We start from the raw sequence: 27,544 nt of genomic DNA, 5'->3' as shown, positions 1-27,544 counted from the left end.
TTCAATAGCTCACTGATCTGAAATATATGGTTATTCTACACTAACATTGTTTTTTCCAGATTTTTACAAAAGTTTTGATCAAGAACACAAAGTATCAAAGCTGGCCAGGTACATGCTTAACCCATAATTCAACTAAGGAGAAGTAATTAAATCTTTTAATTTCAAAACAAAATCGTCATGCTTCTTTGCTTGATGGCCTGCAGTTATCTCCCTTTACTCTTAACTCCAAAATAAACTCCTAACATACACTTTTTCTAAATGACTTCTTCAAATTTATTTTTCAAATATGCAATATCAAATCAAGAGCTGACATTTCATAAGACAGTCAAACCGGCTACTTGATAATTCAGGTGTTAAACATAGCATGAAAATTTTATCAAAGCAAACCTACCTCCATAAGGAGATTCTTTTCTCCGTGAAGAGTGACCTTGACCAGGGGTTCGATCATTTTCTTGCTGGCGGCTGGTATGAGGTGGAAAATGTTGATAATAGCGGCGCAAATCTTCAGTTCCTGCAATTTAACCAGTAATCAAATCCCCGAAAAAAGGAACAGTCCATTTGCATGCAACATGATGAATAAGGGTGAGCAAGAACATGCAAGAACAAGGGCTAGAAGAACTGTTTGGGAAAAATTCATAACTAAATATACTGAAATAACTCTTACAAGTTGTAAGTTACAACATAAGATAAAATGTCCTTAAAAATGTTAAGTCATTAATCTTTTTGAGTTGCATCAAAACATGTACAAGATGAAACATGCAAACATGAAACTTATTTGCGTCGAAAGCCCATGACAATAAAATAGCCCTTGGTTAACATACCAAACCAAGAATGAAACACACATACATTGAAGTGCCTAAGTCACCCTGTGTTTCTGAGACTTAATCCAATCAGTTCAGATTTAACAGCCTCTAACTCAATCTTTGGATATACAGACCTGCCCAGTGGCTCGGACTTGACCAGATTTCTGACTTGTGCTGGCAATTTCAAGCCATTTCTTAAGGTGAGTCTGAAAATGAATAATTCCAATTATCAAACAAAACAACAACACTTAATATTTTCTAAAAATGCACCCTATTTCATAACTTAAAAAACAACAGAGACTGAGATTTGTGCATAGTTACCAGAAGCTGTTCACAGAGTTTCTCGTTGAATGTGTTAGGAAACAGCTGAGTAAGACTTGAGAGGCGTTGAATCACGTTGAGGTCAAGGTTACGATAATCTCCCAGCATTAACAACAGAGGCCGCATAGCACTGTGGACAATCTCCATCTCGATATTCCCACTCGATATGAATGGCTGGAACTGTAATCAAGAATTTAAACAGGGTAACATTTTTGCTTCATATCATTTGATGTGGGAGAGGTTACAATAATTGCCCAACCGTAACAAAGCCTGCATTGCACTGTGCACTATCTCACTGCATGTCAAACATTATCATTTACAAAGTCAAGGTTACATTTATCGCCCAACATTGAAGGTAGGGGGTGAATCAGACTGGACAATCTCATTCTCGATAGGCCCACTGGATTCGAAAGACTGGAACTTTAACTGGGTTTTGGAGAGATTCTTTGTTTTGTTATGTCTTATGATATTCATTTTGGGGTCAAGGTAACAATAATGACCAAGCGTTAACAATAATGTCTACATTGCATTGCCAACTAAACTTGCTGTTTACAACTTCATACAAGACAGCGAAATGTGAAAAACTGAATTATGTACTGGTATAAATGATGATACTTATTCTCTTCATGCATTCATGGGCCACCTCCTGATGTTCACTCATCTTGATTTCAGGGCTTTGTATTAAACTGAGTGTAAAGCAAAACTGTATTATGTGCCAGTATAACAGCCAATACTTACACTCTTCATGCACTCATGGGCCACCTCCTGAAGTTCGCTCGTCTTGCTGTTCAGGGCTTTGTACAGAACCTGGAAAATCTTCTCACGCTTGTTTGGGATGTACGAACATGCTGCCAGAGCACCTGTGACATTAACAGTATACATTAGTTGCATTTCAAAAGTATTTTTTTACATTAACATAGAACCATATCATTAGCAGAAATGATTTTAAATTTACACATAAAACCTGGTTAATCAATCTATCTATGTTTTTTGTTACTGATATTTATGTAAATGGAAGAACACGCTACAATGCTAGCTGCCACATTTAGGAAATCCTTCTATTAGTTATCTCAGTTGACTGGGACTTTCATATGACCTTGAATGATGACTTGTGTAAGATGTTTGCTATACAATAAACCCTATGCAAGGACACAATGGCAGAGGGTGTCACCTAGAACTATATATCTATTCTGAATAAGGTTGTTGCTCATGAAAGGAGTGCTTTCAAAAAGCCCGATGCAGTACTCTCTGCCTCATAGAACAACCCTTGGCAAACAGGATGTTTTTCCTCTTAAGATATCTGAATCAGGATATTGTGCATGTAAGGAGTGCTATCACACAGTCCAATGTGGTACTCTCTGCCTCACAAAACAACCCAGGTCACACAGGTAATACCCATGAGAGTGTTTGTTCTCTCCAAATATTGATGAGATTAAGTATGTTTATACTTTATAAATGCTATGAATTGTAAAATGACAACTTACGTAGAGCACTTTTCCGTAGCGGTAGCAAGTTCGTGACAGACTTGTAACATGGCAACTTCAGAAGGACTGAGTCCTCTGCATCACAGAGATTCTGGAGCTGTGAAAAAAGACTTAAGGTTAGATTCTCAATAATTTTTAAGTTTACTTAAATATTTATAATACATAACACGTGTCAGAGTTGAAACTAATACTCACCAGGTATGGTGTTTTTTCAGTCAGACAATTATTAAAGCAATCATTAATGACGCGGCTATAATAGTGTGTACTGTCTCTGCAGACTTCATGGTTATGACCTCATTTCCAATAAAAACAACTTGATGACCTTCAAATGCAGCTTTTAGCCCACTCATACATAATTACCTCTAACCATAAAACATTATCCATGATTGAGTACATTAACGTACAATTCATAAACCACTTTACCTCAGTGAAGTAGACGCTGTGCTCTCCTATGCTTAGGTCAATGGTGAACAGACGTGGATTCAACGTCGTGCAGAATGTATTACCATCCTGTAATGTAACCTCTGGTTTGTTAACTGTTACAAGCACATAACACATAGAACCTTTACAAATTTAGTTTCATTTTTTATTGCAGTTAGTAATGATGTACAGGTGAGTTGAAACATTGCATCAATGTATGTGTCTTTATTGAATTCACAGTAAGGGTACTAGTATAATATAATATGACCACTGAAGATGGTCAGAAAATTTAAAAGATATGTGAGTGTAAGGTCTTTAAGCCTGTATTTACCAACTAGATACGGTACAAGTTTCATCGAGATACAATCAAAACTAAAGGCTGTATTGTGTTCACAAGCAACTGTTTACAGACCCACTGATTTTTTATACTTTCAAGGCCCATAATCTAGGCATGCATGGTCGGATCTGGCTAGTTTTCGGAAGAAACCGAGCTCTAACGGATATCTAAATACTGTACAAGTTTCATCGAGATACAATTAAAATTGAAGACTGTATCGTGTTCACAAGCAATTGTTTAAAGACGCACGGACGCACATACTACGTACACATTACCATCGCATAAGCTCTACTGGCCAAAAAAGAGGAAATTTAGACATGGGGCTGAATCCCATTTGAGACAATCTCAATCTCAATATTCCTGCTTTATTTGAAGGACTGGAACTTAAACTGGGATTTGTAGAGATTCTTAGTTTTGACATACATAACTAAAACAATACATTATTCTTTAACATCTGATTCAAGAATAGCCCTTAATATTAAATAAGAATAACAATCTACCATAAGACCAATTTGAGCATTTGCTGGTTGATGTCGAAGCAGGTGTTTCTTGGGTGGGATCATATCTTGTAAGACTTCCTTATGTGGCTCCATTATGACTGTAACACTCCTCTCAGCTACAGTAGCCAACAGTTCCAGAGATTTCATGGCCTTGATGAACAAAGATTATCAATTGCAATATATTCTGTAATCATTCAAACACAATGGCTACAAGACAAATCTTTAGATTCATGTTCAATGTGTGGGGAGTAAAGCTCTTAACTTAGAATGCCAACAACATCACACCTATCAAATACAGGGGTTCTAATAGGTGATAATTTGTCAATCCTAAAAACAGCTGAAGTTCTGTTTGTCTTTGAGTATGAATGATGCATTCCTAAAGCAGGGTAGTGAGTTATCGTAGACCCCTTTAGAATTTTTTTTCAAGTAGTTTATATTCATTTCAAGGTACATCCAACTGTTTTTATGTTGAGATCAGAGCAAAGCAAAGAACAATCTTAACAACTTTACAATAGTCTGTAGTTAAAAGCTGTTAATCCTGATTTCAGAATCAATCCTGAACTTTAGAAACCCTGCAATAATGTTCCATTTTTCAAGTAATAAAATAAATAATAAAAAGTATATTTTTAAGAAATTTAGAAATGATCCCGACTATAACCTATGCAAAACTTAAAAGTAAAATTCAATCAATTGTATAATAACATGTTTACACATGAAAAAACAACAAGTAACTCAAAAATAATGGCTAGCACCGAGGTGGAACAAATTATTAATTCACTAGCTCATTACACATTTATGGAAAAAGGTTAAAGAGCGAGCCCCTACTCACAGTTTCACGGACAGTCGTGTTCGGTGATGTGACCTGACGCACCAGCTCGTACGTGACCTCATGGAAGGACTTTTTCTGCGCGGCCAGTAAATCCTCGGTAGCGTGTTCACCCTCAAGTTTGCGGCCACACATGGTCAGTAACATCTCAAGGTTCGACTTGGCAAGGTCAACCGCACCACTAGACACCTCCCCTAGATAATGGGATGGAAACATTTTCTTTACATGGTGCAATTTGCTATGTGTTTTGATGAAATACAGTTTGATAAAATGATTATATATGCTATGAATAGAAAAAATAAGGAATTCTTTTATTGATATGGATTTTGTACATATCATGTGCAACATACATTTAATTTCTATATAGTTAATGATAAACAATATGGCATAACTTTACCTGGCATAACTTTCCCAAGCATGACATGATTTCTAGACCTGTTGGTATAACTAACTGTTCATTGATTGACATTAAAAAAATTCAAAAAAGGAGTAAGTGACCTGGTGGACGGACATTTCTTGGTCATTATTACCTGTCAAGTCCATCATAACGAAGAAGAGGGCCTTCAGGAAATGGAACTGGTGTTCCAGAACCCACTTAAGTGACATCCGCTCAGTCATTGACTTTATTGCCACACATCTGTATACAAGAAAAGGACACATTTGTAAGTGTATTATCAAAAGTCACCGATTATTTCAAACTGAACATTTCCCTGCATTCTGGCACTATGAACGCTCGGGCATTATCTTACAATTCCATGACTGTGTGTGTTATAATTGTATTTTCAGCATTTAACATCTGTAAAAAAAAACAGCCTATTGGTCTTATGACATCAAACTGGTAAAAAAAAGTGTAGAAATGAAATAAACAATGACATCATTCTACTGAGCTCTTCATGCTTTATGAATGTCATATATTCTCTAGGAAAGACTAGAGCAACGTTAATATTGTAGTATTAACTTTGATTTGTAAATGCTCCGGCACGTACCCTCCACACTTGGCGTACCAGGCCCTGTCGTAACACAGGGAGCACATCTTCTCCACCAGGTACTCAAACATCGGCAGCTGACATGCCTGCCAAAAAAAAAAAATATATAAAAAATCATTTACTTATTTACTTTATTTGGGTTGTGTAAAAGTGCAGAGATTTTTGTTTGGCGTAATTTTGGAACACACTGAACCTGACAGAAGCTCTTAAATCTGAACTCTTACAATTGACAGTTTTCACCTTTTTTATCATTTGGTTTCAGAATCAGCTCATTTTGGCATCAGGGCCTTCAATTCAGTCATATAAGATAACTCACAATAGAACAGATCTCAAATGTTTGGTAAACTGCTGAAAATTCCATTTTTCTTAAAGCGTAAGTAATGCTTTTAGCCATAAAACATCAATTTTCGAACATAGATATGAAATCTGCTAATTTGTCAGCAGTCTTACATCACTGGAAATGTTTCCTGATATTTAAGCAAATATTGGCTCATTCCAAGACCAAAAATAAAAAAATGTTGTCAAAACAATCAATCCTTAAGGGTGCAGCTTTAACAAGACTCATCTGAACAGTTTGGTTTTATTTAACCTATCAAGGGACATAACAAAGTAATTTTTTATCCACATTTTTTTAAAAAGCCTTGTGTTTCTAAGTTTAACTAATTTGATGAAACTATCTTGAACAGTTTTGCCTATGTTATACTTATTAGCATTAAGTCAGCACAAATAAATCTAATGTTTATCTTTAAATTATGCGTAACTGTCTTGTTTATAGTTGCATTTATGTCCAGTAACAAAACAAGGTCTACGTATCCTGGTTAACACACACAGTGAATCTTGGTATAGACTCCTAAAAACAAGTCCTGATTAAAAATAAGAACAACAACGTACCCTTTCTTTTGACCCCAGTATGGTTGTAGCTGTGTCCAAAATCAGAACAAGGGCTAGGTTTCCTGGTTTACACAGCTCCTTTTCTTCGTGGCCCATAATCACAGCTAAAGCATCAATAAGAATCTGGGTGTCCATTCCCTGGAATAATATACAAGCATCCAATATCTAGGCCCATATCCACTTTGCCTCTATATCAGCTTTTTGTAAGCTAATTTACTACTGGGCTTGACCCTGTAGCTTATATTCTAGTATCCATCCTCGGTCTTAATTTCACAATGCTTGTCATCATTTTCAACAAAGTCATGTTGTCCACAAAATTTCAATATCCCTCACAACTTCAGATTTTCAAATGTGTTATGAAACTGTACATTTTTCAATTGTTCATATATCTTTGAATGCCCTCAAACTATTTGACACGTCTGACAATGTATATTGAAGAACTCTCATAAAATTAAAAATGTTCTTCATAATTGACAAATAAAATGTTATTTCTACAAATAAATTAATACCAAAATACTGATCTTGGTACCTGAAGTTTGTTCTGTCTGTCCCCAACTGGAAAGGGGCCGCACTGCTGGGATATAGCGATCATGGTGTAGTGTCGCACCATACACCCCATAAACCTCAGAGCTGATTGGCGTAACTCCTTGATGGCCGCAGCCACTGAATACAACAAAAATGGCCATGAAATTTTGGATTTCGTCTTAGGTTAGTATATCGGTCAATAAATATAGCAATCGGGTTGTAGTGTCACACCTTTCAATAAACTAAACTTAACTCCTTGATGGGTTCAGTCATTGAAATACAATCATGATAAACCTAACTTACCTATTTGATGGCTGCAGTGATTGAAATACAACTATTTTATCTTTTATATCATACTGATAAATGTATTACCGAATTGAGTTTATGTGGTCTACAAACCTGGGAACATATTCAACATAGTTATCATTCTTAGACATGCTCTTATGATTCAATTCAGTCAATTTACCAATTTATTTTACAGTCCATTCAAAATATTTGAATATTACTCTTAAAATTAAGTTAAATGTAAGGTGGTTAATGACTATGGCCACAGACCATCAGAAAATCAAGACCCTTAAACTATTCAACCATGACAAATGTTTAGTGGTCTTCTCCTTGAATGTCAGAAAAATAGGATTCATATAAGGTTGGCTATGAATAGTTACAAGCTGATGTGTGTTTGGGAGCGGATTAATACCATGTAGTACATACCAAACATGCCAATGAGGGCCTGCTCATGCACCTTCCTGGAATGGCCGTCGGGGTTCTTGTACAACTGACCACTGATAGGAACCTCCTTCTCAATGAAACTGTAACACACAATCTAACTTGTTTACAATGGTAAAACCAGAAATGGATATAATTTTCACAGTAGTCTATCATTATAGGATGTACCAAAGTTTTTCAAAACAATATGTAGTCGAAACTCACTATGTCAAATTTTGTTATCTCGATGTTCAAGTTATGTCAAATTTTTTTGCCCAACGACTTCGGCATAGCAAATCCCATTTTCAAACAAACTTGATCAAATGACACTTTTTGCAGCGTATATGTCAATAATATGCATAGGCAGAACCTGAATTGGATAACGACTTGTCTTATTTGAAACCTATATGAAATACAATTCCATAGTTCGAGAGCAATAGTACTAAATCAATTATAATATAACCTTGGATGGTTGAACAAATTATCCAGCGTCGGTTTATCATCCTCGAGATTCATAACGGAGACTAGAAAGCACTTGATGAGCTCCCACGCCTGACGACGATAGTATGTGTCGGTGGAGCTGCACTTGAGAGCTGTCAGAGCCGCGTCTATTGCTTTCTCGACAGGAAGTGAGATGGGCTGTTTACAGTCCGGGAAGTAGATGGAGATACAGGGTCCTACGGTTTCTTTGTCATTGTATTGCAGCTGAAATGTGAAGCATAGGAAATTTTGTAGTTAATAAAACAAATAATTTTTTCAGTTTCCATTACACATACCCACTGACATAACCTTCCCTTTGCATCAAAGTATTCAATCTTTATAATAGAAGTTTTCATCACAGGACAAGAGAATTAAATACTAGAAACATTACTTGCATACAAACTGACCCAAGTCTTATGCTTTTCTAACTATGGCAATTCCATGCCTGATATAAAACATTATTTTAATAAAAAGCTGAAAAATAATCTAAAACAAGAGTACGGCAGAGTGAACCGCAAATATGTTTTTTTTTTGTTTTTTTGTTAAAAAATGGGGCCATTTTTTTTAAAATATAGGTGGCTGGCAATTTTTAATTTTTCACACACCAATGACTTGAATGCCACAGATAACAACACCAAGGCTTTGTCAAAACATACATACTTTTTCTGGACTGCTGTCAGTAAAAAGTGAAATCCGTTATTCTGCTGCTTATTCATTGGATTTTGCCTACACTATTAAGTTCACATTGAAAATAAAAAAAACAATTCAAACTACTGACTGTCTGTGGTTCACGTAACATCTTCCTATTCCCGCCTCCAAACTTCCCAAGCACACGGAAGGCCACATGTGCGATGTTGTCAACAGGGTTACGGAGGGTCCTCCACAGGGCCTGCATGAGTTCAGCCCGCACAGGCTGGATGTGATCGTACAGGAAGTCAGGCTGTAGGTTGTCGACACACAGCTCCAGGGTTCGCAGGCCCTAGAATGGAAGAATATTATGATAACATTTTTGACACATTACTACTGCCAATTTCTTTTAGTTGCATAATTAATTAAAATGAAGCGAAATTCAACATACGAATATTGAATATATACATGGAACATGACATGTAATGACTCTACTCAATTGAGCCTTAGATTTAGAAAAGAAGTTGTTCAGCTTAAGAGACTATTGCCATGATATTTTTCAAATTTCTTCCTTTGGAGATATTTCTAAATAGCAAAACATAAGCCAACAATTTTACCTGGCTAACAAGTGTCTGTGAGCCATTCAGTGCTGACACTAGGGGGTCCATAAGCATGGGCAAGTATGGCAGAAGGCTGGACAACCTCACCGGGACCGTGAGACACAGCTCCACAAATAAATCCTTCATGTGTTGACGATGTAGTCCACTCTGGAGGCTGTTCAGGCCTAACATGAAAATTGATGAGATGGCGATTAATAAAATATTAATTAATTACAAATTGCAAAATAATAGCATCTATGATCTTATTAATGCTTATATTTGATGTATAATGTGAAACGGTACCAAGCTGTTTCTCATACACACAAAACTACATGTTTTGACATCAGAAACACCACTTGTATATTTTGTTGTTGCTGGAGTCATCATGTTCATTGCCATACTTTCAGTAGGGTTTAAGCCAGGTTTAAAAGGGGACAGGGTACTGCAGAAAAGGGACAGGGTGCTAAGGGAGAAAAGGGCACACTGTGTCTGGCAGTATAGAATTTGAACATTTTCACAAGAAAATAGTTGGCATTGCGCTTAATTAAGGTAATAATAGGTTCCAACTGCCAACTATAATTCTATGAAGGCAGGAGGGTACACATGCTGGTTTCCATGAGGGCAGAAAAAGGACAGGGTGCAGCGCCCTTCCATAACTTTTTAGCTTCAACCCTACAACTGTCATTCACAACCGCAACCACACCATCTGTATGTCAAAAAGGATCCAGACTCCAGAGCATACATGTACAGGGGTCGACACTAACCATTTTTCCAAGGGATCCCGAAGGGACACCAACATTTGAAATCAAGTGTCCCTTCCTGAAATTAGGCGTCCCTTCCACTTTTTACATTTTTTTCATTGTTGAGCCTGTTTAATATTATATTCAATATACAAATGCAGTGTCTTTTACTTTTCAATTTGTATTTCAAGTATACACCATATTATACATGTTTTCAGCAGCATGTGATGACAAGTTTAGTAGCACTGAATGTCAGACATGTGAACCTCTGGCAATGGCAGTTAGGTATATTTGGGTCTCTAAGTTGGTAGATTGGGTTCAAACCGGTAGAGTGTCTAAGTCCCTTTTGTTTTCAGTCAAAAAGAAAGATGGAAACTATGTATACAAAAACTTGATTTTGTTACTATTTTAAGATTTTCAGAAAATACGCATAAAATACTTAATGGTTCAGGGTCTTGTCAGATGTCGGTGCTTTTCATTGAGAAAAAGTAGGAATATTACATCTGGCTTGTGAAAACTGAAGCCAATATTAAGTAGAGCTGCTGATAAATCAATCAGACTGCCCAACAGGTATAGTGCATACTTGAAGAGCAGACGACCAAAAATTGTGTATGTTAATTTTCGCGCCATAAAGTCGTAACATTTTATAAATTGACTGAAGATAATGAATAAAACTTAGCAAAGTTTATTTCTATTCTGATTTGATCATAGCATTAAAATATACGTCTTTGAAATTAACAAAGAATACTGATAAGTTAAATGGCAATTAACAAAGAATGCTGAATGTATGATGCCGGTCTTTTGTGCCATAAATGTTATTGTAAATACTCGAAGGTCGTATCATAAAGGTATCACCAGTGATGGCATCTTTTTTGAGTGGTTCTGACACATAAGCAAAACAATTCCACTTATGTATAAAACCGATAATAAATCTCTGTTACCTTTGACCTTGTTGAAAATGTAAACAACAAAACGGAAGCGTTAACCCGCATGCGCCCAGTTTATTTATAGATTTATGAAGTAACTATAGTCAAAAAGTCAGCTATACTTTCGCTTTGGTCCGACAATAATAATTATAATATCATTGTGACATGCACTGTCAAGAAATTTAGGGGGACCCGAATTTAGGTAATAATTTATGAAATGCTACTTATTTATTGATATTTAGCGTTTATCGGTCAGAAATTTAAGTGTCCCGACGGAATACCAGACTTTGAATTTAGGTGTCCCTCCCGAAAAATTGGTGTCCTCGGGATCCCGGGACCCCGTTAGTGTCGAACACTGCATGTATTTCTAAAACTGCAAAACAAAACATCAACATCCAAAGGGAGATAACCAGTTACCTTGGAGCAGATTTGGCAGCAAGGGAAGGAACTCTTGGTAGAGCAGGTCGTGGCTACCTCCACCTATAGATCTGAAGAGCGCCCTTAGTAACAGGAAGTAGTTGTATGGCTCCTTTGCACTCATAGCTAGCTCCATGGATCTGTTCACTATTGTGTGGAGGTGAGGCTGGAATATTGTTATGATTATGGTCAGATTATAAGGGAATATTATCTGCAGTTTCATGTAATGTAATTTATGAAAGTACAGAAAAGTGATTCATATCCAAGGATAAATCAACTTTCATAGCATTTCTTTTATTTCATATATATATATATATATATATATATCAATATTCACAATAAAACTATCAATAACTGACTTTCAAAAAGTACTAAAAACTGACCAATATTTGTCAAATTACATAAGCGTAGTTCTCGGAGGTAGATTTACACAAAAACATTATGCTACAGAATCAGAAATGACCGAATGTTTACAGATATGAAATAATATAGTCTATGTACACTAATGCATATCATACAAATGTATGGTTTACATTGTATCATTTTAAGGCTAATCTTTATTCAAATATTCAATTCTGAACTTTGTGGGTCAACATTATAACACACAATCTAAAATCATGCTACATGTACATGTTGTAGGTCATTTGTTTGATACAAGGTTAATGTTCCATGAATGAGGCTCCATGGTTTCACAACCAAATCTTCCTAATCTTCAGCATTCAGTCATGATTTTCACACAGTGGTGACCCATAAATCATCCACTCATGTAATCTTTATCATACCTTCAGCATCTGCTCGTTTTCAGCAGCAAACAGGGAGACTGATCCAAACACCAGCTTAAACAGCTTCAGGTACAGGTTGCTGCGATCCATGTTACCTGGGGGCAATATTTACATTTAATAAAACTAGAATCAGCAAAGCAATGTGTCGCCTATCAGGAGCACCATAATTATTCTATTTATGGTCCCTATGAACTTGACCTTTGCCCAATTGACCTGAAAATTAAAAGTGGTCATCCACTGACCATGGCATATGTGCGTTCCAAGTTGTTTAAAAAAAGTTCAGGATCAGAGATGAATGGGCAGCTGACGCCTCGGAAGAAAATAATCCCTGTGTCTGACATACTCTCCATACTAAGGAACATGTATTATGTAGGGTTGAAATATTTGTCAACAATTCAACTTAGTCAATCTAAATTAATACAAACACCGGTAACCTTGAGAAGAGGGGATGCTTAAATTACAACAAAAACTTATGGGCTATTTTAATCATAAATATTGCTTCACAGGATTATTAAGAATTACATGATGAACATTTTGTTAAGCTTAAATGTCATGATATTTTAGCAAACATTTCTCAATATCAGTAAGACTTACAAAACATTTAAAGGTAAAAATATATTTATTTAAGGTAGAAGTAAAAATTCTTCTATACAACAATATTTCACACAAAACATCATTGGCTTAAATACACTTTTCCCAAGTATACAAATAACATTTCTTACTTCCCATCTCCTCCAGCCTAGCGAGCAGATACTCTACAAGTATTGTTGCAAATGTTGCCGATGTAGCTGGGTTGGCGAGGAATGTATTGGCTACGATCTGGAGGGCGTAGTTGTTGTGAATGCGGTCAACCATGTACTCAATGGTTGTGGCAAATATCTCCTTGAACGTAAACGGACTCATCATCGTGAACTGAAATGGGGAGCGAAATTTCAGTCGAAAACATTGCATGAATTAAAAATAAGATAAAATAAATTATAAAAATTATAACACTGTGTTTGTAGATTCTGCATCACATTGAAACCTAGTTCTCGCATTCAAATGTACATCTGCAATAATACACAAAGAAATTGGATGTTTGTCATGGAATTTAAACGCTATTGTAATAAAAACAAGCCTTTCATGAGTTACATCTGTGTACCAAAAATTTTCAAATCTGTCAAGCCTTTCATGAGTTATCGTCCGGAAACCGTTTTTCTATTTTTAGTAACAGTGACCTTGACCTTGGCCCCACCAGCCCCAATATCGAACTTGACCTGTATCTTCTGATGTTACACCTGTGTACCAAAAATTTTTCAAATCTGTCAAGCCTTCCATGAGTTATCGTCCGGAAACCGTTTTTCTATTTTTAGTAACAGTGACCTTGACCTTGGCCCCACCAGCCCCAATATCGAACTTTACCTATATCTTCTGATGTTACACCTGTGTACCAAAAAATTTTCAAATCTGTCAAGCCTTTCATGAGTTATCGTCCGGAAACCATGAAAACCGACAGACTGACCGACCGACAGACAGACAGAACGACCGACCAACCGACCGACAAGCTCACTCCTAAATAACCCCTCAAACTTCGTTTGTGGGGGTATAAAAAATATATTAATACTTCAAAAAATACTTTAAAGGTATGTAATGAAAACAATACTATAGTGGTTGTTCTGTGGGACTATTTCAACTGGCATTGCTTTCATAAAGATACATTTAACTCTACCACAGACTGTCACATGCAATATCAACTGCACGCAATTCCAAGTGATACAACCAAAGAGTTTTGGACCTTGATATTCATATGCATATTTTCTCTAGCATCAGGTGAACCAAGTTTCATAATTGTTGAACAGGTTTAGGGTGACTTCTTTTCTTTATTAAACAGGCTGTACTCACCACTCCAGCAAAGTGTTCCAAGACCTCTTTCTCTTCCTTGGTTCTCACTGTCTGAACACTGAAAAACATTCAACAAAGCCAAAAATTAATTTTATAATCATAGAAGAGTAATTTATGAATCATTTACATTAATGGACATGTAAATGTTCCATCAATATTTAAGGGCATTCATTTAAGGATACTTTTCAAAAATGCATTAAAATACATTTGATTTTAAATTATTCAAAAACATTTTCTCACACTTCTGGACATACAAAATGTTTCAGTAAGAAGTACACAAAAGTTCAACAACACTACTTAATGCATTTTGTGAGGCTATTGCAAAAATATTTGCCAAATATATGAATTTATCTTGAAGACAATAAAGTTTTATAAGTAATAAATGAGGTAGACTTACACAGCAGGCCTGACAACGGCCTGACCGTTTGGCGACACATTGATGGTGTAGATATCAAGGGCCTGCAGAGCGTACTTTACAAGACGGACATAGACCAGAGTCTCGTGTGGCAGGAACTGCTTGTTGGTAACTAGGCTGCTGTCTTTATCTGAAACATAGTTGTCAATCTTGAAAAAAGGCTGGAGATCTGTTGAAGTATGCTGGATTCATGCCCAAACCAGGGTGAAGGGGCTTAGACCCTTATGATATTGTTTCCTATATATTGTTTGCTAATTTTGATCACTTTTTAGTCAAACATCAACATTTTAATTGAAGTCTTATTCCGATTTTAAACCCCAAGACCAGGTAATAAATGTAATGTTTAGTCGAAAACACAGTTTAAACACATCTCACCAGCTCCGATGGCCTTGCATGACACAATTCCCCAGGTGATGGTTTTAACCCCACACACCAATGTCTTTACGAGGCCTCGACAGTCGGCCACGGAGTAGGTGTTATACTGGCTAGGGGTCACTCCAAATCTATTGGACGGCTGGAAATATAAACAAGTGGTCAACATTAGATAACTGCAGTCAGCTAAGAAGGGTGGGCAAGTGGTCACACAAATCTGTAGGTGAGATACATGTTCATGTCATCTATCTAGGGCGTTACAAGAATAAGAACAATAAGAATTAACTGGTGCTGACCAAAAGTAAGTTTTTTGGCTGGTGTAAATGTGTGGAAAAATGTCCTTGATTATACTACAAACGCCTGTATTTCAGATTTAAGCATAAGTGGTAAGGTCTGTCTGAAGAAGAGTGACATTCAGAAAAATGTTGTCACTCTTATTTTAGCAATTTTCTAGTGGTGACATAGAATTTACTGCATAATGTATTATAAAGTGTGTTTGAGTGTGTTTTAAATTATCAATCGATCAAAAATCAATCAATCAATTATCAATTAAACCTACCCTATCATCTTTGGTGCTCGACTCCTTAATGTCAGCAGATACACTCCCCAGGGGATTTTTCATGTCCCCCATGCTCGTAGCCTCCCCCACCGTGGGGGTAGAAGGGGGTAGGGGTGGGGTTTTGGAGTCTGCTGGTTTACTACTACTACTACTGCTGATGGCAGTGATGCTTGTGACTGATGTTGTGGCACTGCTTGTAGTGGTGGTGGTGCTCCCAACTGTGCCCGTACTGTTGTTGCTGTTCTCTTGGCCATTTTGATTAGGTTGCTTTTGGCTGAAAGGTAAGCTCTTTATCATATTTACACCATTTCATATAGTTATGATAGGGCTTTTGGCAGGGTGCTGCAGAAATGGGACAGGGTTCTAATGGAGAAAAGGGCACATTGTGTCGGGCTGTGAATAGTTTGAAATTCTCTAATTTTGAATTTCAGAGAAAATTAGGAATTGTGCTTTTTTAAGTAATATTATCTCATAAGGTTCTCTGCAATATATATCAAATTGGCATGGATATTATAAAATATATTAAGTTTTAATCAAAACAAAAGAAATATTTGATTATCTTAAAGCTGCACTCTCACAGATTTACCGTTTTAACAACTTTTTTTATTTTTTGTCTTGGAATGAGCATTTTTTTGCTTAAATACATGTATCTGCAAACCAATGATATAAAATTGCTGACAAAAAATCAGATCATAGATTTTAATATTCCCGATCGAAAACTAATGTTTTATGGCTTAAACCATTACTAACGGTTTAAGAAAAATGCATAAAACATCAATTTTTAAACTAAACTATAAAAATCTGCGATCTAAGTTTCTGTCAGCAGTCTTTTATGACTGGTTTCCATGGATTTTCGCCAAAATTGGCTTGTTCCAAGACAAAAAATAAAAAAGTTGTCAAAACGTTGAATTTGTGAGAGTGCAGCTTTAAGCATTTAATTCTATAAAGGCAAAACCCATACATGCTGGTCTCCATGAGTTGATAAAGGTGCTACCAAAAAAGGACAGAGTGCAGCACCCTTCCATAACTCGTTAGATAAAACCCTAAATAAAACCTTCAGGTATCAATTGAAAGTTCAATTCTATTCACTTCAGTTCATGGTTATTTAAGATTCCAACTCCAGCTTTGGATTTATGAAAATTATAGACACTCACCACTTAGCCAGGATTTGTGGAAGCTGTATTTTGGCGATAGTTTTAAACTTGAGCACAAACACTTCCAGCATCCTCATCAATAGGTCACGCCCCTAAAAAAATGCATATGTTTTTGATGCATATAAGCAGATTCAAAATTATCTGTGACATGTTTAAGTTATTCTATATTTACTAAAAAACAAGAATGGTATTTAATATCTAAAAATAATTCATGAGAAATTGTAGTGTAACTTCAACTTTAAAGATTTTTCAAGTTTTTTTTTTTTTCAAAGCAATGCGTCCTTGACATCATAAGAACTTTTCATCATCTTAATAGTCTGCAGCTCCAAAAAAACTTATACTGGCACTGTGCTGTTCATGTTCAAATATGTTTGGATATTCAAACTTTCCTTGCGATACTCATACAAACTTTGAAATATTTTCATTATCTCTCCAAAATGGCCTATATTAAAAAACAAATTGCAACAGCTGTATTAAAGTTACAATACTGAATATAATCCAGAATTAAAGGCCCTGCTATAAATGTGCCTATTATCTCTTTAAACCTGTGTACCAAGTTGAAATATTTTGCACAGTAATACAGCTGCCGCTGGCAACAACAAGGCTTTAACAATACCCAAACATTATTTCTCGCAAACACCAGCCATTTCTATAAAACTGGTCAATTATTTGGTTTGAACAAAGTTAGCCAAAAAGTAAATTGATTGGTCAGTATTCATTCAAAAAAGATTATTTAACCAATCAAATTTTTTCATAGAAAGATAACATGCGGACAACATAAGGGCTATTCCAGTAAAACATAACCCACGGGGGGAAGGCAATTATTTAAATAGTATATGGGTGGGTGTCTTTTTCCGCAAATTTCCCGAAAGAGTAAATTAGCTTCTGTAGGGGGGTGGTATATTTAAAAGTGCCTTCCTCCCGGTGGTCATACGTTTAAATGGAATAGCCCTAACCAAGTTTTATACAATTGGCTGTGGATAAGCAAATAAATGACCATGTCAACATACATTTCCATTTTCTTGTTCACTTTTCTGTCTGATACAGTCCACAAGGTTCAGCAGAAGTTTACACGACATCGTCTGAATACTGCTTAGGAGCGACTCATCATGGACGTTCTTCGAGAAGAGATTCACTGCCATGGAGAGTTCCGACATTGGTAGAGCTTGTCGCACATGGTGAACTAGGTCTGCTAAGGTGCTATATGCCAGCGGCCTGAAGTACATGTACAAAAAATACAAATTATTTTTTTGGAGAGACTACCGTAATCAGGATTTTTTTCTAGAAGAGATTCATCCCCCCGACTAGAAAGTTCTGACATTACTAGAGCTTGTCACACATGGTGAACTTCATCTGCCAGGGTGCTGTATGCCAGGAGCCTAAAATACATGATATGAATATAAAATGTATATGTTGCTCTGTGGTAGTGGATTTTCTTCGAAAATAGATTTACCGCCATGTAAAGTTCAGACATCTGTAGAACTTGTCGCAAACAGTGGTCTACTTCTACTAGGGTGCTGTACACAAGATGTCTAAATTAACATGCTACATTCCTCTCATTCAGTTCTCTTCAGACGTTTTATTACTATTTTCTATTTTTTTTGCATCGTGAAAGCTGCAATAGCTCAATTTGACCTTGAATATTCTGCTATTTAATGATTTTGACTTTTCAATGATAAAATTGTTCACCTATTTCATTATCTTAAGACATTCATCCTTTTATTATCAAAATTACATTTTATAATAACATTATCTTCCCTTAATAAAATCAAGATGGTGGCCCACGAAATAATGGGACGGCAATTATCTCCATGTACCTGAGAGATTCATGGGTAGTCCAGCCCGTACCTATCAGCACTGTCTCATCAAACAACTTGTCTATCACGCTTACAAATTCTGAAATACACACAATAGATTATACAGAATAAATCTTTTAAAATATGAGGTCAATGTACCGTACTGGCATTCATTTAATCGCAAACTTAAATCTGAAGACCAACAAACAAAAACCATATCAGTGCTGCTAAACACACTTATCCGAAAAGATTGTTTACAGCTTTTGGTTTCATAATATCAGTTTTTTGGTTTGTTTCATCTATTCAACAGCCTACAGAAGAAATCAGACTATACTTTCTGTTTATAAGCATAACGAGGTGGAAAGAAATTGGTATATATTTTCAAGATTATTCTGACACATAATTTTGAACAAAAATCTGTACCATATCGACATGTTTTATTTATACACAGAAAAAGTAGGTATACGCTTTATTCAGAGTCTTTTTATGGCTAATATTACCTATCCAGGGACCATATTCAATAAGCAACTTAGATTGTACTTAAATGTAAGATTAGAAACTAAGTGTTTTGATTGGCCTGTATATTTAGCTGACCAATAGGCTGAATGGAATCACTGAGGCATGTCTATAGAATCACTGAGGCATGTCTATAGATAAGGATAAGACTGGCCCTGGTGTGTTATACACAGAGATTTGGAACACAGCACTAACTGTTTCTAAGGTCCGTAGCAAGGATGTGTTTAGCCGCTATCAGCAGCTCCTTTCTGAGGTGAGCCACTTCCTGGGGGCACAGAGACAGCAGGGAAAGGTGACCTTGAACCATCTGCTTCGAATACTGCTGGACTTGCTCCTAGAAAGAACAAAAAGATACAGTGGGTAAAAATTACATGGATGATGGCAACATTTGAATTCTCTTATTATCCCATTCTCAGAATGGTAGTATGGTTACATTAAAATTGACTTTAAATTAAACATAAAAAATCTAATGAAGCAGAGAATAACATTGTTATCTTCCAAATTGATTATTAAACAACACAAGACAAAAATAGACTAGATTCGATTCAATACTGGCATAACAATCTCCATAATACATGACATCAAAATAAAGTATTCCAATAACACAATACTGTGTTATCTTCCAAACTGATTAAATAATAACACAGTCATACACATGATTGGAAAAAATAAACCCACTAAAAATCAAATACATGTACGTTATAATAGCAGAAAAAAGAGACACAATTTATACCTGGAATATCCGCACAATGTAGGCAAGGAAGGAGAGTGTTTTTATCTGAGCGGCCACAAAGTCCACAAACACTTCCTTGTTAAAGGCTGGATGAGCCCTGGAATGAAAAGACGCTTATGCTTATAGTTTTCTTCATACAAATTCAGGGTTCTCACTTTACATGTGAGTACTGAAGCAATATTTCATAGAAATCAAGTATGAGTCTACCTTTCTTTGACTAGTAAAAAAAAATCAAACAGATCAAGTCCCACGGCAAAAAAGTGAGTCAAGAACAAGTAATTGTCCGAATAGTTTTGTTTACTATAAATCTTTCAAAAAAATAAGGCCCAAAGCATCAATGTGAGTGCAGGGACTGCCACATGTAAATATGGGAGGTCCCAGTAATCTGTTCTTAATTGAAGAAAACATAACATTATAAGCTGCTGCTTGTATGAACTTCACATCAATCTTTTGTTGTTTTTAACGTCAGAAACCAGTATGTCGGACTTGGTGACCACCAAACAAACTGACAATGCACATGCACCCAGTGTTGTAATCAAACCTGGGACGGCTTTTGTGAAGCAGTATTCATGGCAACAGGGTCTTAACATGAACAACTTCCATGTTTTAACAGGAAAATTTTCTAAAGGTAAAGGAGTACCAGTAGGTAGTATTTACCTGTGTTCCTGTCTAGGCTGTAGGGTGATGGTATTCATGATGAGAGGTATGAAGTTGGCTACCTCCTGGTGTACGCTGGGCTTGTACAGCTGGTACATGAGAACAACTATGATGGGAAGTTCAGCTAGAACCTTCAGAGACAGTACACCTCTAGGGATGATGTTGTACTGTAAAAATATCAATATAAATGGTCAATCTGTGAGAGTGCAGCTTTAATATTTGTGAATCAAATAAAACAATGCCACAGCTAGATTATAGCAAGATTATTATCATTTTGGGAAAGTCAAAATGGTACCATACCGAAACACTCTGGTTATCCGCATTCTTCTTATCTGTGATGATTGTGGTGACCGTGTATGTCTCCTGGAGTAAAGCCTCTACGTTTATTTCAGCAATGTCCTTCACCTTCGTCTGGGAGCGGGGCTCGAAGATCTTGTTCAGGTGGTTTGGCAGGTTGGTGTAAATCTGGTTCACAAACTTCAGAAAGTCCTGGATCTGTGAATTGAATTATAAGCATAAACTTTAACTATTGAAAACAAACTTTGATGATATCAAAAGTCTTTACAAAACGGCTATATGTCAGTCAATGTTATTAATATTAAAGAATGTAAGCTTACAAAATGCTTGGAAAAATCCATTCATGCAAGGTAAAGCTTGGTTGATTTAAATTGAGTTCTGTTTTGTTCTGTTGAAACTTGAAATGTAAATGGCCTCGAAAGATGTGGTTGAAGTGCAATTTATACTTATTGTAATAGGTGAACTACATAGCAACAAAATCACATCCATCCACTATAAACATACATTTGAGGCCGTTATTGCTAATGCAGCTCTATGCTTACCCTCAGATAAACCATTGATCATAAATTCCCCCCATTCCCTATCCTTTCCTCTGTATCTTGGCATTTATGGTCACCTTCACTTACCTCATCATTCATTTAAGGCCTGTACTGTTAATGCAACTCTAAAATGATTATCAAACACATTCATTCCACATTATCCCTAACAATAATACTGAATCCCCCCACCCCCTACTATGTATCTTTTCATTCCCTCCCCGACCCCCACTTACCTCATCATTCATCTGAGGCCTGTACTGCTTGTGTAACTCTATAATGATCTTCAGACAAACCAACACATTCTCCTCATTCTCGATCTGTAAATATAAGAAATAATGTCACTATGAACATTTACAAACTAACATCTTTAATTTCAAATACTTTTTAGTTACAGACAACAAGTTTTTGCACAACATTAACAAGATGACATCCCCTCAACCTTCATCCCCCCCATCCAAAAAAAATAATAATAAAAAAACTACAAAATTAGTTTTGCTAAAATAACTATTTAAATGATGAGTTTCTTTGTGTCAATTGGAATCACTGCAGTGGCTAGTGCACTCGTTTCTAACCAAGGTGTCCCAAGTTCAATTCCAGTCTGGACGCATGAGAGTTTAGTTTGTGGGATTCTTGAGGTACTCCGGCAGCAGGCTGGCTTAACACTTTTGCATTACATCATGCCAACAAGGGTGATTAATATAATGCTTCAAAATCGTTGTAAAACAATAATAATTTACAACTGATGTAAAAAAATATATAATTCAAACAATAATCAAAATAATGGAAGTACATGTATCAGTTGGCAAAATTAAAACAATTCACAATATTTCTGTATTTTTAAATTGGACATTAGCATACCTTGATAAGTTTGAACATGAGGGAAAGGACCTGCTGGACATATTTCTTCAGGTGCTCGTTGCTGGGGATACGGTGGATAATCTCCAACAGCAGCTTTCGTAGTTGCTAGGAAACAGAAAAAATAATCAAAGCTTTTTCTTTCATACAATAAGACTCGAGGACATGATAATTTTCAATTCCATTCAAATTTGGTAGATTGTACATGTATCACTTTCTTGCAGGCAAGTAAATGCCTTGTCTTAAGATAAATTACCACAAATAAATAGTAATTAAGTGCAAAGAACAATTAATATTCATGAATTTGAAGATATTTTTTTCAGTGATATATTGCATCAAGTGAACTTATGTGTTCATAAAATGTATATTTGCATGTTTTGATCAGCAGAAAACTGTGGGTTCATGTACTTGCTTATTTTGATCGGTAAATATTTGAATATCTCCATGTTCTGATCGGCAAATAAATTAGTGGTCCTGCATATTCTAACTGACAATCAACTTTAAATACCTGCATATTCTGATCGGCAATGAATTGTGGTTCCCCTTCCTCCAACAGTTTCATGAACACGCGGACGGCATCAGCCAGGAACTGGGGGTACTGAGGGGATGAAACTACCGTCTGAAATATGAAACACATACTTAAAGCTATTTTTAGCTAAACTCAACAGTATGTTTATGTACTTCTATCATAATAAGTATTAAACCCCCTAGCCACGAAAGTACAACAAGTTAGCAAGACAACTGACAAAGAAACTTGAAATTAGCCATTAATTCCTGGTGTGCAATTCTTACCAATTCAATTTAAAAGTAAAAAGCTACTACATGTTCAAAGAAAATCTGTTTGTAATATATACTATATCAACCATTGTTAGAATAAAAGATAAGTATAACAGATGTGTAAGATAACAAAAGCCGTCATAAGACAACGCGCTCGACTACGCCGCTTTGACTTAGAATACAATAACGATGTAATAATACCAAATTTGGTCTCTTTATGTCAAACCTAACTAAAATTATTCGATACATAAGTTGACTTTGATGCTGCCCTCCCACCAGCCCGCCCAAACAATGATGCAAGTCATTCAAATAACTTGATTTCCCATTATGAAAATGTGGTTAAGAATATACAATGCCTTTCAAAGGAAATTAAAAAAAAATTCAAGGGCCATTATTTGTATTTAGGCTTAAAACGGAGTTATGTTTCTTGTTGTAAGATGGTCGTAAATAATTTTGAATTTTATTAAGTGCATTTAATGAACGGTATAGAAGTTTTTTTATTAAAATCCCAACTTGCCCTTAACTTTTACTTGCCTTAAACTTTAACCTAAGTCAATCAAGGGCCATAACTTGTATTAAGGATATGGAGTTATGTAACCTCATTGGGTGATGGTCCTGAACAATTGTGATAAGTATTAAGTCAATTGAATGAAGGGTATAGAAGTTATTAAACAATATCCCAACCTGCCCTAAAACTTTAACCTAAGTTCCATAGTCAATCAGGGGCCATTATTTGTATAAAAGATAATATGGAGTTATCTAACCTCATTATGTGATGGCTCTGAACATCTGTGTGAAGTATTAAGTCAATTGAATGAATGGTATTGGAGTTTTAAGTGAAAATCCCAACTTGCCCTAAAACTTTAACCTGCCCTAAAACTTTAACCTAAGTCAATCAGGGGCCATAACTTGTATTTAGGATAATATGGAGTTATGTAACCTCATTGTGTGATGATCCTGAACAACTGTGTGAAGTATTAAGTCAATTGAACAAAGGATATAGAAGTTATTAATAAATATTTCAACTTGCCCTAAAACTTAAACTTAAGTTCCATAGTCAATCAGGGGCCATAATCTGTGTAAATAATAATATGGAGTTATCTTACCTCTTCATTTGATGGCCCTGAACAACTGCGTGAAGTATTAAGTCAATTGAATGTAGGGTATTGGACTTATAAGTGAAAATCCCAACTTGTCCTAAAATTTTAACCGGACGCCAACGCCGACGCTTAGGCGAGTAGAATAGCACACCTATTCTTCGAATAGTCGAGCTAAAAATCAATTATTTAATACTTTATCACAAACCTCAAAGTTTTCACTCAATTCTTGCGCAGCTTTGAGCTTCTTCTCAGCAACTAAAATTAAATTTGAACTTATAAAGTAGGCATACATAAAATAACACATTAACTGCCAGAATGAAAACATTAACAGTTTAAACACCAATTTAAACCACCCCAATCATAAGGGTTTTTTGGGACAATTTTTAAAATACTCAGCAATGTTCCTCAAGGTTTTGGGGGTTTTCCCAAATGTTGAATAAAAGTTTAAACCTGGAATTCTAAAAGTTTTTTTTTTTAGAAGGTTTGTTTGATAAACTTGTTATTTTGTTGTTAAGTTATACATGTACAAGCCCACATATAACTGGTGAAAAGAGTAATACAGTACATTCAACATATGTCATTATGTATCAAAAAATTCCCAGTTTGGTTAAAATGATGCAAATAATGCCCAATTCCAAGGTCATTGGTGTGAAATACAATAAATGAAAAAAAATATGTTTGTTTCTTAAACCTGCAATCAGATCTTATCAGCTAAGAAGTCAGTCAGGAGGCTCGACTCAAGGTTTTCACCGAGGAACCTTTTCCTGCCAAATCTTTCATCATAATGCAGTTTATAATTTATCAATAGCTTCACATGTAACTTTTGTTTGCCATATACAGCAATTTCAACATCAAGCTGTAAACTTATCTTCTTCATTTAAGTCTGAACTAAATATTTCGAACACAGCTTTCTGTACGATAGGTCAATTGATGAATTCCATTGGGACAGTTACAGCTAGGCCATGTAATTTTGTTAAGCCTGTACTTAGGTTTTGAGTTTCCTGAGCAAAGAAATCAACAACATTTGATAAGCTAAAACAATCTGAAATATCTTCAGTATTTATGGTGTTTGTTGAAAGACGACTACAATTGCGTCTAACCTGAAAGGGATATATGGTGTATCATTATTGCAGTCAAACAGGCGTTGACACCAATGAAATAAATGTAAAAGCAAGTGTCCAGTAACCCTGAACAATCAATCACTGCTATTTATTTATTTATTTTTGGGGGGGGGGGGGGGGGTTACAACAATAGGAAAACCAGTTAAAGTGTAACATTTATCACAGGCTACAGGCAGTCCTCACATAATTCAAACCAGCCAGACTATGAATTTACACTTTTTTAATATCTGCATTCAGATCTTATCAGCTAATAAGTCAGTCAGGAGGCTCGACTCGAGGTTTTCACCAAGGAACCTTTTCCTGCCTAGTCTTTCATCATAATGCAGTTTATTATTTATAAATAGATTTACATGTATTTTTTATGAAGCAATTTCAACATCAAGCTTTGAATCTGCCTGCTATCATTTAAGTTATAATTCATATTCTGAACAGTAGTTAAATTAATGAATTCCATTAGGACAGCTATTCGCACTTGCTGAATAAGTTGGCAAGCTGTGCACTGGTAAAATACTTTCTGGACTTGCCCATACTTTTCAAGATTAGGTTTAGATTGTACACTGAATTGACATAGTAAGGTTAGTTCAAAAAAATATGCCAATAACTAGTAGTATGAGAATTTAGGCTTCTTGAAAGTCTAATTTTAATGACTGTACATGATATTTAGAAATAAGTACTTAGTTTGAAGTTGAATAAAATAGGTTTTTATACATACTGCCTGGAGTGGGGTCGGCAATGAGGGCCACATAGCTCTTGAATGTGGTGAGCTGCGTGGTGGCATTGTGGGGGCTCAATGGGGACACATTGAGCATCATGCTCCCCTTGATCTGCTGCATCAACGACACTAAAATGAAATAATTTGCTTCATTTATACATACCATTCATAGCTTGATTGTGAAAAAGCAATTGTCTCTAAACTGTGGGCTGAAACCAGTATTGTGGGGTTTTTTTTATGAAAGGCCAAGAGAATAAGACCCAGTAGGAGATCAAACACATTAGAGGCAGATACCTACATCCCTTGACCACTTTCACAATTTGCTTGATTTAACAAACCATTCTTTTGATGAACATAGATTCTTTCGTTTTAATTTTAAGCGATTCATTGCTTTTTCTTTAAAGAGGATTGGAGTTTTTCGAAAATGCTTGATACTGTTATGCACCAGTCAATCGTAACCACGGCCCCCCAGGTCCGGGGGTATACCGGGGATAGCCAGGGAAATGGGCCGTGTTTTTACCTTCAAGGTGGCCCTGCAGTGCCGTGTGGGTGTGGTGGTTTTGTCTTCACACCAATTATAGCGGGGAATAGGCCTTTACTAGAGTCCCTTAGGTGTGGGGCATTTGGCGGGGGTTTCGTGAGCAGTTCAGACTTGCCCGCTTGACTGGACCGAAAGTCAAAGTCCCTGCTATTCCCCGGACCTGGGGGGCCGTGGTTACAATTGACTGGTGCATTAAGGCCTTACCAAAGAAAACAGTCATATTGTTTCTCCCACATTTGGCGCACTATCCCTCCAATGGTTACATTAACTGTTTGCAGTTTGAACATGATTGATTAAAAACACATTTAGACATTGATAAATTTGTCAAACAGCAAAAAAAAAAACATTGAAATTTATATGCATATGAATTTCTCATGGGGATTCTGGTCTGCTTTCAGTGGATTCCAGTATAAAGTTTGGAATTCTATTTGTAAAACACGCTTACTCAAATTACTGAAAAAATTGTTGCATTTGCATCACATGCTGAGCACTTTATACAAATAACATAAATACAATGCCAAAAAGTAAGGAAATAAGTAAATATATAACTATTATTTAAAATAAAATAAATAAATGACTTACTTCTTAATCAAATACAATGTATCCGAAATAATCTTTCCGGATATTACACCACACTTGAAAGAGATCCTCGAGACACAGGGACAATGCTAGACTTATACATGGTTTGGACCTATATTGTATTCAGAAACAATCATTTAAAACAAATAATTATTTTGAACTACATACAGACCAAAAACTACACTAGATTTTCAGAAAAATACAGCTCAAACATTGTTGGAACTTGAACAGGTCGTTTGTGAGTGTTTCGTGCGCATGCGCAACTTCTAGACAAAACGGGATTTTCATAACTCAAACGGTTTTTTAAAATTTATATACAATAGTTACTTCCCTTCATCTGAATATCCAAAATAAAATGGCCAAGAATACCATTTTTTTGCAATCTGGAAACAGTTCTTTGTCTAATTCATCGAAATGTTCAGTAGTGTATCACATGTTTGGGGGGGGGGGAGGGTGAAGACTATTCGCTGCAGAATATATATCTACAACTAATAAATCTCCAATTAAAAAAAAAACTTCAGTGTAGATTCATTTTTAGGATAAGAAACTGCATTGTATAATATACTTCTTC

General features: G+C 35.9%; 1 protein-coding gene across 2 annotated transcripts in view; it reads right to left on the bottom strand.

Annotated features, from left to right (window-relative positions):
* The window catches only part of LOC128230763 (transformation/transcription domain-associated protein-like), a 69,482-nt gene extending 42,288 nt beyond the window's left edge, over positions 1-27,194 (bottom strand). For both annotated transcript variants that reach the window (XM_052943207.1, XM_052943214.1), the window contains exons 1-36: positions 26,977-27,194; positions 25,854-25,982; positions 24,226-24,275; positions 22,652-22,762; positions 22,147-22,251; positions 21,522-21,605; positions 20,753-20,947; positions 20,453-20,619; positions 19,796-19,892; positions 19,258-19,396; positions 18,568-18,646; positions 17,761-17,965; positions 16,751-16,842; positions 15,597-15,870; positions 15,041-15,179; positions 14,648-14,795; positions 14,251-14,308; positions 13,092-13,281; positions 12,370-12,464; positions 11,588-11,753; positions 9,523-9,689; positions 9,057-9,257; positions 8,262-8,503; positions 7,805-7,902; positions 7,098-7,231; positions 6,569-6,706; positions 5,678-5,763; positions 5,222-5,328; positions 4,695-4,885; positions 3,866-4,015; positions 3,032-3,118; positions 2,609-2,705; positions 1,863-1,984; positions 1,125-1,304; positions 938-1,009; positions 392-511 (exon numbers count right to left, since the gene is read on the bottom strand). In XM_052943207.1, coding sequence (XP_052799167.1) covers positions 392-511; positions 938-1,009; positions 1,125-1,304; positions 1,863-1,984; positions 2,609-2,705; positions 3,032-3,118; positions 3,866-4,015; positions 4,695-4,885; positions 5,222-5,328; positions 5,678-5,763; positions 6,569-6,706; positions 7,098-7,231; positions 7,805-7,902; positions 8,262-8,503; positions 9,057-9,257; positions 9,523-9,689; positions 11,588-11,753; positions 12,370-12,464; positions 13,092-13,281; positions 14,251-14,308; positions 14,648-14,795; positions 15,041-15,179; positions 15,597-15,870; positions 16,751-16,842; positions 17,761-17,965; positions 18,568-18,646; positions 19,258-19,396; positions 19,796-19,892; positions 20,453-20,619; positions 20,753-20,947; positions 21,522-21,605; positions 22,147-22,251; positions 22,652-22,762; positions 24,226-24,275; positions 25,854-25,982; position 26,977 — 4,716 coding nt within the window. In that variant the 5' untranslated portion in view covers positions 26,978-27,194. The remainder of the gene's footprint in view (positions 1-391; positions 512-937; positions 1,010-1,124; positions 1,305-1,862; positions 1,985-2,608; positions 2,706-3,031; positions 3,119-3,865; positions 4,016-4,694; positions 4,886-5,221; positions 5,329-5,677; positions 5,764-6,568; positions 6,707-7,097; positions 7,232-7,804; positions 7,903-8,261; positions 8,504-9,056; positions 9,258-9,522; positions 9,690-11,587; positions 11,754-12,369; positions 12,465-13,091; positions 13,282-14,250; positions 14,309-14,647; positions 14,796-15,040; positions 15,180-15,596; positions 15,871-16,750; positions 16,843-17,760; positions 17,966-18,567; positions 18,647-19,257; positions 19,397-19,795; positions 19,893-20,452; positions 20,620-20,752; positions 20,948-21,521; positions 21,606-22,146; positions 22,252-22,651; positions 22,763-24,225; positions 24,276-25,853; positions 25,983-26,976) is intronic.
* Between the last annotated feature and the right edge of the window lie 350 nt (positions 27,195-27,544).

Source organism: Mya arenaria, chromosome 1, assembly GCF_026914265.1.
Source record: "Mya arenaria isolate MELC-2E11 chromosome 1, ASM2691426v1".
Taxonomy (NCBI): Eukaryota; Metazoa; Mollusca; class Bivalvia; order Myida; family Myidae; genus Mya; species Mya arenaria.
This window is presented reverse-complemented; position numbering and strand designations above follow the sequence as displayed.